General features: G+C 38.7%; 2 protein-coding genes across 2 annotated transcripts; both read left to right on the top strand.

Annotated features, from left to right (window-relative positions):
- Nucleotides 1-253: 253 nt before the first annotated feature.
- Nucleotides 254-5,331, top strand: pnhd (pinhead). The gene is made up of 7 exons (XM_026925153.3): nt 254-373; nt 752-847; nt 1,122-1,252; nt 1,954-2,230; nt 2,602-2,783; nt 3,601-3,659; nt 4,748-5,331. The coding sequence occupies exons 1-7, from the start codon at nt 319-321 to the stop codon at nt 4,896-4,898; spliced, it is 951 nt and encodes a 316-aa protein (XP_026780954.1). The 5' UTR covers nt 254-318; the 3' UTR covers nt 4,899-5,331.
- Nucleotides 5,332-7,120: 1,789 nt separating this feature from the next.
- admp (anti-dorsalizing morphogenic protein) lies at nt 7,121-10,269 on the top strand. The gene is made up of 5 exons (XM_026925152.3): nt 7,121-8,144; nt 8,380-8,516; nt 9,009-9,131; nt 9,209-9,404; nt 9,510-10,269. The coding sequence occupies exons 1-5, from the start codon at nt 7,832-7,834 to the stop codon at nt 9,935-9,937; spliced, it is 1,197 nt and encodes a 398-aa protein (XP_026780953.3). The 5' UTR covers nt 7,121-7,831; the 3' UTR covers nt 9,938-10,269.
- The last annotated feature ends 1,405 nt before the right edge of the window (nt 10,270-11,674 follow it).

Genomic DNA, 11,674 nt, shown 5'->3' with positions numbered 1-11,674 from the left:
GCCTCAAAGCCCCTTAAGCAGTTCATTAGAGAAAGAGTGGGCCTGGGCAACGCAGCGACCCGCTGAGATCTCACGGCAAAAACAAGGGGGCTCTGCCTTAAGAGGTGAAAACCTCTACAGGTACTTCCCTTTGATGTGGCCCCCGCCTAGGAACAGGCATTAGAGTGATGGAAATTTGATTATTCGTCACCCCTTTCATTTAGCCAGTGACATTTGTGGCCACATATAAATATCCCAAAGAGCTAGAACAAGAGGGCCAGTCAGGCAAGACTGAGTACGTGTTTAGGTTGAGTGTGTGTGACACTGAGGAATACTGCTATGGATATGGTGCTGCTGCACGTGTTCCTGCTTCTCTCTTTGTGTCATCAGAGCTGTAAGTACTGTCCTTACTGTCCTCTTTTGCCTTGCTCACACGACACTGACATCATGTGGGTACCTCATCATGTCAACATCTGTTTTGAACTTGGCTGTGACTGAGCATTTGTAAAAAGTGAATTAGTCTGTTTACACGTAAAGGGCTTTTATTATTAGGCCCAACGTTGAACTAGCTTAGATCTTAATACAGTTATATGAAGGACTCATTATGATTTGACAAAGGGGGGAAAAAGTGTTTCAAGGCACAGGCCTCTTAAGTAAGTAAATGCTCACTTGTGAATTAAATATAGCTCATTTGCACAAATCTTTCGGAAAAGATTTGCAGCAATACTGGTCATTCATACTCTAAGTGCGTGTTTTTCCTTGTCTTCCGCAGTGACAGCTGTATTGAACATGCACACAGATCCAAGAAATCTGTTTGCAGAGAGAGCTTGTTGCAGACGCCAGAGTCACTTCATCTACATAGGACAAGGTGAGGAAAAGGGTGCATGTGTGCCATAGCTCCCCCTACCAGACCTTAACAGAACTAACAGCTGTGACACACAAAAAAAAGAGTCCTGTAAGTTAAGATCAGTGTTTCCCAGCCCTGGTCCTTTCCCCAGCTCTCATAAAGTTAAAACAAAATTAAACACAGTGCAGTGGGACTAAACCAGAACTGGGAAACACTAGTCTAATGTATAATATTCTGTAATGTTTTAATATAAACAGTTTGGGAATAATCTTTTTGTCCATCTGTTGTTAAACAGATATCTTAGGCAGTCCAGTGAACGTGGATGTAGGCATGTGCCGAACAAACTGCGGCCAAGCACGGCCCTCATCCTTTGAGGCTGGGATGCAAGGCTACGCCTCCATGCTGGACTTCCTGAGAGACAAAAAGGTATTAAACAACTATAAATGGCAAAAAGGAATGACCATGAAAAATGGGTGATACTGACCGCATGATTTTGCTACTTCACTAACATGCAACCTTAAAGCTTAAACAAACAGATAAATTATATTTTATATCCAATAATATGTTTTTAAATGTAATTTAAATTTGGTACAATCCACATTATCCAATCCAATTACTGTCCATAATTTGAGTGAATGTATTTTAATTATTAGCATAATCAAGGGAACTCTAGACTACCCTGGCTGGGTGATATAATGATATAATATTGATATCATGATATTTATGTCACAATACTCTTTTCTGAGATATCATGGGCATTGTGATATTTCTTATACATTTATAACATTTTTTAAATAACCATTACAAACTCTAGAAGCAGATTTTATAGTTTTCTACTCTCTGAATCTAGAATTGTAAAATGTAAATCTTTTTTTTTTTTTAACAAATTTGACATTTCTTCCCCCTTTTGGTGTTAATCTATTTTGTATACTTTAAATAAAAGTATCATCAAAAAATTTTTTAAGTTTATTTTGAAATGCAAAACTACTGTTTTGCTGGCAGTTAGGAACCCTATATATTGTGTATCATAGAAATGTCTTGAAATATTGTGCTATGATATTTTTGTCACATTGCCCACCCCTACTGGACTCGTACCAATAGTAATACATAGTCCCCTTTGTCTGCAGATGCGAACTCCAGCAGCGTCCTCTCACGAGCTCTCGGGCTTTGGAGGAAACCTTCCGTCATGTGGCATGAGCATGACCTGTGAACCCACTGGACTGCGTGTGGACAAAGTGATGCTCATGGACGGCCTGCGTGAGGTGGAAATCATTGAGGACTGCCACTGCGAGGCCAAAGTGACTCGCTGTGTCCGAGCACCCTCTCTCAGAACATACTTCTTTGAAACACCTTACGAGACTGTTATCGATGTGGGCAAGTGCGTAGGATCGAAAGGTGAACTGGGTAAGCAAAAAAACGTTTACTCCCATGGACATGCTCCAAATTTATAGTCCGCTTTCCCATCTCTTGAAAACGCAAAGACTTTAGTCCAGGCCTTTTGAGCACCCCATTAACCTAACAGTCCTTAGTAGGTCATTTCCTCTAGTCCTCCCTCAGAGATCCCCTCTGTACCTCGATTAAGCATTCACATTTAAAGGTCAGTTGTGCTGTCAAAACAGATCACATGTCAGTTCAGGTACAAATATTTTTATATGACAAACCACTGCCATATTATATAACCTTCCCTACATCTTAAATGATTACCTTATACCTTCAGCACATGTTGGCTTCATCATAAAGTGGACTAATGTACACACTGTGGGGTTTTTTCACAGAGGGCTTTTCCTGTGTGCCTACCAAGTTTGATTCTGCTCTCGTGGACACTCCGAATAAAGTGGAGCTGATTCAGACGGTGGCCGGCTGCGATATGAAAGAAGGCTGCTACAGAATTCCTTATGTGGAATATCATTACGAGATCACATACAATGAAGACGGGCTCAAGGAAGAAAAACTTAAGGTAGGTTTTAAAAGATGAGTAAAGACATCCTGTTGACAATCAGGAAATTCTTGATATAAACAGAACACACTGCTGTGACTATAGTCATTTTGTCTGCGTTTCTAATTAAGTTGATGTCTAAAGCACATACAGTTTAAGAACGTCTTATTTTTTTAAGGCTTAGGTTTTGGGTAACGGCTTTCACTTAAAGAGGAAATTAGTCGTTTCCATTTGGTGTTAGCCGAGACTAATAAGTGAGCCCCATTTGCCAGACACAAAGGTAAAACCAATGATCCATTTCCCCCAACTGCAATCCACATCTTACTTTTGACACCTAAATTATCCACGCTTTGAGCCTAATCCTTTTTACATTAATTTATTTGTAATATATCTCTATTTCTATTTATGTTTGGAGACACAATGACACAGAAGTTAAACTGTTATGTAAATTGTTAAACCTAAGCATATGGTGTAAATGTTGTCATTGTGTTGTTACTATATTGTAATAGTACTACAGAATCCCTAATGATAAAACTCTTTGGGTCATTCGGGTCAGTTACATTAACTCGCAACATTTAAAAGCACATTTCAGATTTTACAAGACCAAACCTTTTTTCTTTGACTTGTTTGAGAAAACCTTTGGCCATCTGCCACAGCTCCTTGGAGGTGTGAAGGCAGAGGATCACAAATGGCCCCAGCAGGTGCCAAATCAAAGTGTTTATCATGTTAAGAGAACAGAACCCATTCGCCCCCTCTTGGTTTAGAGTGCACCGGTGAATATTAGCGGCTTGTGGTGAGCTGATTGCTTCTCTCTCTTGTCTTGCTAATTGTCTTGCAGGAAATAGATGTGGGGAGATGTTTGGGAAGCTGCACCTCAGGAAACCGCTGTCTTCTCAGGTATGCTTTAAAACAGCTGATACAACACAGCTAAATAACAAACCCTCAGCACATGAAAGGCCTGATCGACTTCGTTTGCTCTTGAACAAACTTATAATGAGATAAAACGTATATTATCATAATTAACAGTGATTCAATAATACATACTAGAACACCAGATGAGACTGAATATTAAAGTAACTGCTTGTCAGTGATTGAAAGTTTGAAAGCAATAGTTTCTAGCCTGCAAAACAGTAGCAGCAATTAAACAGTATTAACATTTTTACTACATTTACCATTCTTAAAATATGTATTAATCATGTACAGCAGATTAATCTGAACTCTATTCGGAACTGCATCTGCCAGAGCTAATGATTTTTTTTTTTTTTTACTGTTATTATAAATAATAAAGTTTAGGCTGTGAGAAAATGTCTCAATATGGAGGGAAAAAAATTCTAAATAAAATTTTTTAAAATTGAAAAAATAATAAATGTTATAACATTTTATATGTATAGATTCAAACATTTACACATTTTATATACAGTATTGTGCAAAAGTCTTAGGCACCCTTTTTTTTTAATTACAATCTTTGTACTGCATTATCAAGTCAGTACAAACACATTTTAGATTTCCAAACATTAGTTTTCCAGCACAAAATTAAATGTTACAGCAGAATGAAAGCAGCATATTACATAAGAGACCACTTTTCAGACAAAAAATGCTGCTGATTTTTGATGCAAAAATAAGAAGCGAGTGTGACAGTCAAAGTGGCTGTGGCTGCTTCTGCAAGATGCTCAGTAACACTTACAGCTCATTTCCTTATAAAACTGCACTAACTATACCTGATACTACTATTTTTTTAAAGTGAAGGTTCGTCACAGCAAATATTGACTTTGTTTCATTTATTACTGTTTACTGTTCTTTATAGTATTTCTTTATGTAGAAACATTTAATTTCATTAGTTTTTGCTCTACAGCATTCCTTTGTATGTGCCTAAGACTTTTGTGCAGTACTGTACACCACACACCAGTTATAAAGTAATGTGTATCAATCATGAACACGTTATCCACTCTAATTCCCGACTCTTTCTCTCGAACCCTTTTGTACAGGAGTGCCTCTAATTCTGCTGAGTGTCTGCTGTGGGCAGAGGGACAGGGCAGTGCGTGTGTTCCACAAGGGTATGAGAGCCACACGTTTCTCAATCAGCATGGACAAACCCGAACTGTGCTGGCCATCACTTCGTGCCTCTGCCAGTCTTAAACACAGTGACCTCTACTGAAAGTGCACACACGCTGCACTAACCAAGTGGACTTGCATTTACAAAAGTGTCTTGAGTTGACTAAATGCAGAAGCACGTTAAAGGCTGGGATCTATAACATATAATTATTATGTTAAAATAGCACATGCTATTATGGTATTCTGACATACTATTTAGTATTATAGTATAATAATAACCTTTATTTAACCAGGTAAGTCAAGTGAGAACCAGTTCTCATTTACAACGACGACCTGGCCAGTATGTGGTTTAGGACATGGGTTTTGGAATCTGTGTTTTTATAATGTTACAACATATGTGTCAAGGACATCTACTTCTCTTATGCAAAATTACAGCTGACCTGTTTCAGCTGTCCCTGTAATATATGTAAAATATGTAAATATAATTTTGTAAATAAATTTGATGCCATTAATTAAAGCCATGTACAGTCATGCTTGTTATTGTCCGATTTGGACTAATGAAAAGAAAACACCTTGTAGAAGGAGAATATCATGGTTGTTACAGCACAGCAAAACAATTAAACTAAGTATATTTGCAATACATTTGTTATTAAAATTAATTTTAACTATCTAATCTCAAATTTTTCTCAGTTGTGCAAGAACATGAATCTTACACTGTGGACATTACTATGGCACAAACTGTATGCCATAGCTGTGAAAAGATAGGCTACGTTTTATTTTCCGCCACAATTCAAACTATAGAGCTAAAATTTGTATCAGCTGAGAAAATAAATTTTAAACATTTCCGCAAAAAGTTTCAAAACCTGTGCAAACTAACAAGAAAAGAAATACACAAGCATAAATAAATAAATAAAGGTTCACCTAACATCATGTAACTTTACATGATTTCAAAGCAAATGAATGTGATAAACTGTGATCAAACAATAATAAAGCAAAAATTATGGTTTGATCACAGATGCTTTTATTTTATTTTGGAAACATTTGTGAAAATGTAAGTTTTATTTTTGGCCATAATTAAATCTAAGTTGAAAGTTGATAAATTAGATGTAATTAAAAAAAAAAAAAAAAAAGCTCAAAACCTGTGCAAAAACAATAATAAAGTACACATATAAATAAATAAATAAATAAATAAATGTTAGTTCACCACACAACTTTATTTTTATTGCTTTTAAAGTAAGCCAATGTAATCAAAAATGTAATAAAGTAAAAATACTAACGTAAAAATAATTTTAAAAAACAAAAGTATGTTTACCTCATGGAATGTTACTACTTTTTGTTGGTTTTAAAACTTTTTTTTAAGTTATGGCATGTGGATTTTTAATTCTTCTCAATAATAATGTGAGCTAAGTGTTTCATCAGTATCAGATTATCTATGTCAAATATGGTACTTCTTCCTATTTCATAACATTTGTACTTTATATTTTTTTATAGCTTCTATGCAGACATCTCAGGTTTATGCTTAAAATAAAGGTGGTCACGTGATCAATTATATTGTGTTTACAGGTTAACTTTTGCAAAACCAAAATTCTGATCTGTGGGATTAAATTGGTTAAGTCTTGCAAGAGACCTTCATGCAAGAGAACATGCACCATATTTATTATCATTTCTTTTTCTAAAGCTGTTTTTTTAATAGAGGGATGAGATTGGTCCTTGTATTGCCTTTCATGTTGTTTTTCAATGGCTTGTGCTTACACGTGCGCGTGCAAATAAAGACATCACCTCCTCACAAGTGTGTGTGATTTACCAGAGTCTGGTGAGAAAACATCGCACATCTAAAGGATCGATTATATTTACACACCCTTTTTTCTGTTTTGTTTTAGCTTTGAAGCCAGGTAAACACACTTTCTGTAGCTGTGGTTCATCTGAATGAACCACTTTTGAGCTCTTTAATGCCTTCAGTAAGACCTACTGGCCTAAAAACTGCCAAAATTTTAACAAATTTAGCATCCAGAATAATATCCAAGGCCATTTTGAATAAATCCAATCAAATAATAAACTGATCGAAATCAAGGAGACTGAGGAGAAAATACTGTCTAAAAGCACTTCATGTTACAGGCTAATAATCCTTCAGTATAAAAACAAGCTGATATTTCTAACTTCAGCATTAAGAAATAATGTCCTCCAGTGCAAAGCACAAACGAATAGGACACACATACTGCATTTTAAATGATTTTAAATAAGTTATCCCACAGGATATGTTTTCATTAACAACCGATGACTGTGGTCTTTTCAAACCAAGGGATTTGCGACTATTTATGCTAATGCTAATTAATGGCCTGATTAGCATAATGCTAATCCCAAGATTCAAGCTCATTTGCTCTTTTACAAAATATGTCGCTTTTAACCAGACTTATTTGGCTGTATTTGTGCAGGTGTCGCAAGCGTTTTCCGTTTTGTTTGTCAATGTAATTGTTGTTCCTGTATTAAATTATCCTCGTTTTGTCTAAATTAATGGATCCATTTTAAGGACGTTAGCCGCCTGTGGAGAGCAAACTTCCTCGCCCTGCCTTTAGGCTAGCTATTAGCCTGCTTCTGCAGTACCTTCTTCACCTGTGAGAGGTGGTATTAAACAAAACAAAAACCCAAAAATTAACATTTACTCCTATAAACAAGTCTCTTTACAATATCTTTACTATATTTTATGAGCATTTAGTCTAAAGGTACACTCTTATAATAAGATATTGTAGTGTTGTCTCACAGAGGAGGAGAGCTGCAGTGAGCTAATCACCCAGTCAGGTTCACACCTTGTTAACACCACCATTTAGCTTTGCGCTACATTTCGCCGATTATTGACTTACATTTGCGATCAAATAGCGCCTCTTTATCGCTGTTTACCGATGAGCTGAACGGCTCTAACGCTTTTCATATAAAACGCCGGCGATGTGGAGGTGTTCACTCAGTCGCTTCAGTGAACACGAAGTTTTCCTCTTCGTCCCAGAGAACTCGGTCGTGAAAACATGGTTTCTGCTGTCTTCGTCTTCTTCTTCCTCCTTGTCTCTATAGCTAGTCTGGGTAACTCCAGGCCTTCTCCTGACTACTCAGAAAACCGCTTTCCTGTGGAGAACGAGTCGGTGGAAGTTCGTTCGGCTGCTATTAAACGTCTTTTGGAGGTTTTTGGGATGGAAGACCCTCCTGCTTCTCTGAGTCGAGGACACAAGCAGCCTCCTCAGTACATGCTCGACTTGTACAACACGGTGGCGGATGTGGACGGGGTCACCAAAGACCCTACTTTACTGGAGGGAAACACAGTCCGCAGTTTCTTTGACAAATGTAAGTTAAAATTTATTCAAAGAGTTGTTTGTTTGTTTATTTTTCCACAGAATGACTAGCTGAATAAATGAAACAGGAATAGCCTAATTAGCTAACTTTTTCTTCCACACACATCTAGTGCACGTGACGCATAAACATAGGCTTCTACTACTGTAAAACCCCATGTCCTAAATTGTACACAGTTGTTCTCTTTGTCTTAAAGTTTTTTTTTTTTTCATTTGTTTTTGTTGAACAGTACACAGTCATCAGGTCGAGTTCATGTTCAACTTGTCCACTGTAGCCAGAAATGAGAAGGTGCTTACAGCAGAGCTGCATCTGTTCAAACTGAGACCTCAAGCATCACTCACTTTCAACAGATATCACTTTTGTCAGGTAAGATCCCCTTTTTTCCCCCCTAAGAAACTGACTCAAATGACAAACGAAACAGGTGTAAACATAGGCCTGGTAGTGCCTGCTCAGCAAGGCATAAGGTCCCTTTCCAGAACCTTCGAACCGATTTCTTCAGTTGAGGGATGAACTTCCAACTTCAATCCGGACAGCAGAATCCGTCACTGTTTTCAAAAAAAAAAAAAAAGCCTACCTCTTGCGTGAACTCTAAACTAACCCCTAACTTGTCCCCATAAAAAAAAAAAAAAAATCTGCATTTACACTGGCTCTTACACCTCTACTCTGTGCCCTTTGCTCCTCTAGCACTCACTTAAAAATCTTGTATGGTAGCACTACTTATGTTGTTCTCAGCTTGATATATCTCGCTTTGCTTGTATTTCCTCATTTGTAAGTCGCTTTGGATGAAAGCGTCTGCTAAATGAATAAATGTAAATGTAAAAAAAAACAAACAAAAAAAACTTCGGTCTTTATCCGCAGGTCAATGTCTATCAGCTTCTTGATAACACCAAAATGAATGTCTCACAAGGAAGGAAGCTTGTGTCTTCAAGACTCATTCCCATTCATTCCAACGGCTGGGAAGTTTTCACCATCACACAAGCGGTGAGTTAAAACCGGGATTTTAAATTCCTCCTTGATAACGTTGGTGATAACTAATAATTTAGCACACCTCTCTGTAGGTCCGCACATGGATGATGGATGAGCACAGTAACCTGGGTCTCCTGGTGACCGTGCGGACTCTGGCAGGTGTTCAGCTGGACATGAGGACTGTGCGGTTTGCCTCAGGGCAGAGCCACCATCACAGCAAGCAGCCCATGCTGGTCCTCTTTACTGACGATGGCAGACGTGTCACCTCTCCAGAGGGTGCTCTGAAAGGTAGAGAACAAAATTATGGTTGTGTCAGTGTCCTCCTCTTCAGCAGGGGAAAGTATCTTGATGTTCAGACAGGTTCCTCTAATCTGAACTCTTTATCTTCTCCAGGTTCTGATGATTCACTAGCTGGCCCCAAGCTCCTTCTGCCCAGCCTGACTCTCCCAGGGCCTGGGCATCGTAGTGCTCGCTCCCTTGACTATGACGAAGACCCAGATAGGAAGCCGTGCCAAAGACTGCCACTGTACGTCGACTTTGAGGAGATTGGCTGGTCTGGGTGGATCGTATCTCCCCGTGGCTACAATGCATACCACTGTAAAGGGTCCTGTCCCTTTCCTCTGGGCCAAAACATGAGACCCACAAACCACGCCACTGTGCAGTCCATCATCAACGCACTCAAGCTTACCAAAGGCATAGAGACACCATGTTGTGTGCCCGACAAGCTCTTCTCCATCAACCTCCTGTACTTCGATGATGATGAGAATGTAGTTCTAAAGCAGTACGATGACATGGTGGCAGGAAGCTGTGGTTGCCACTGAGATCATAAATCTGTATATATTGTGTATTTAAAGAACTCCAATTCAGATGTAGGAAGTAGCTGAAAAACAGATATCTGCCAAAGAAAGAATGTGGCTTGCTGATTATGAAAACCTTTTAGGGTTGGTTTCATGAGGTTTTGCTACTTTACTGCAAAATCAATAGCACTAATGAATGGTGTGTGGTATCCTGTAAAATCTGGACTGGAACCCAGCTGAAATGACAGATTGCTTCTTACAGCTTTGTACAATATGTAAATAGATATAAATACTAATATATGGAGGAGCTTGAGTGGGTCACTGTAAATTTGTATATTGCATGTTGTGAACTATTATAAAGTTTAAATAAATTGTAAAACAAAAAATTTTGTGAAATTATTATTTATTGACATAAATGCCATTTGCCAATGCTTGACTGAATAAAAGAAAAAAAGGGATGAATTGAAGTGGTCTTAAAACTGTAATATCTGCTAAAAGGTATCAGTAAGTGTTAATTAGGAGTAAATTTCAGTCCATCAGCCCACTGAACCGAAGGGACTGGACTTGCACTTCAGGCTTGTTTATGCAAAAGTAATGAGGTGTTAAGATTAATGTCAGTCATGATAATTGTCAATTATATTTAATATAATAAAATATCAAAGTAGCCTATTAAAGAGTAACTAACTACTGATACACTAATATACACCAATCAGCCATTAAACATTAAAACCACTGACAGGTGAAGTAAATAACACTGATTATGTCGTTACAATGGCACCTGCAAGGGGTAGGGTCTATTAGGCAGCAATCGAACAATCAGTTCTCAGAGGTGATGTGTTGGAAGCAGGAAAAATGGGCAAGCGTAAAGTTCTGATCAACTCTGACAAGGGCCTAATTGTGATAGCTAGACGACTGGGTCAGAGCATCTCCAAAACAGCAGGTCTTATGGGGTGTTCCCGGTATACTGTGGTTAGTACCTACCAAAAGTAGTCCAAAGAAGGAGAACCGGTGAACCGGCGAAGGCTAGCCCGGCTGATCCGATCCCACAGAAGAGCTACTGTAGCACAAATTGCTGAAAAAGTTAATCCTGGCCATGATAGAAACGTGTCAGAACACACAGTACATCACAGCTCACTGTGTATGGGGCTGTGTAGCCACAGACCAGTCACAGTGCCCATGCTGACCCCTGTCCACTCCCGAAAGCACCTACAATGGGCACGTGAGCATCAGAACTGGACCACGGAGCAATGGAAGAAGGTGGCCTGGTCTGATAAATCATGTTTTCTTTTACATCATGTGGATGGCTAGGTGTGTGTGCGTCTTTTACCTGGGGAAGAAGCACTAAGGGGAGAAGGCAAGCCGGCAGAGGCAGTGTGATGCCCCGGGCAATGTTCTGCTGGGAAACCTTGGGTCCTGGCATTCATGTGGATGTTACTTTGACACGTACCACCTACCTAAACATTACTGAAGAACAAGTACATCCCTTCATGGCAACGGTATTCACTAATGGCAGTGGCCTCTTTTAGCAGGATAATGCACTCTGCCTCACTGCAAATATAACAGAGTTCAAGGTGTTACTTGGCCTCCAAATTCCCCAAATCTCAGTCTGAATGAGTATCTCTGGGACGTGCTAGACAAACAACTTTGAGGTCTTGTGGAGTCGACACTGATCAGCCATCTATCTATCTATCTATCTATCTATCTATCTATCTATCTAGACAGAAGTAAAGAAAAATCTGTGTCCCATGTATTAGCCCTTTC

This window comes from Pangasianodon hypophthalmus, chromosome 21 (genome assembly GCF_027358585.1).
Source record: "Pangasianodon hypophthalmus isolate fPanHyp1 chromosome 21, fPanHyp1.pri, whole genome shotgun sequence".
NCBI classification, from domain to species: domain Eukaryota; kingdom Metazoa; phylum Chordata; class Actinopteri; order Siluriformes; family Pangasiidae; genus Pangasianodon; species Pangasianodon hypophthalmus.
Note: the sequence above shows the minus strand (reverse complement) of the source record. Positions and strands in the feature narration are given on the sequence as shown.

Coding starts and splice junctions, on each gene's coding strand:
- pnhd (XM_026925153.3), top strand. CDS start 319: ATGGATATGGTGCTGCTGCACGTGTTCCTGCTTCTCTCTTTGTGTCAT. Junction 374..751: donor CTCTTTGTGTCATCAGAGCT/GTAAGTACTGTC, acceptor TGTCTTCCGCAG/TGACAGCTGTATTGAACATG. Junction 2,231..2,601: donor AGGATCGAAAGGTGAACTGG/GTAAGCAAAAAA, acceptor GTTTTTTCACAG/AGGGCTTTTCCTGTGTGCCT.
- admp (XM_026925152.3), top strand. CDS start 7,832: ATGGTTTCTGCTGTCTTCGTCTTCTTCTTCCTCCTTGTCTCTATAGCT. Junction 8,145..8,379: donor CCGCAGTTTCTTTGACAAAT/GTAAGTTAAAAT, acceptor TTTGTTGAACAG/TACACAGTCATCAGGTCGAG. Junction 9,132..9,208: donor TTTTCACCATCACACAAGCG/GTGAGTTAAAAC, acceptor ACCTCTCTGTAG/GTCCGCACATGGATGATGGA.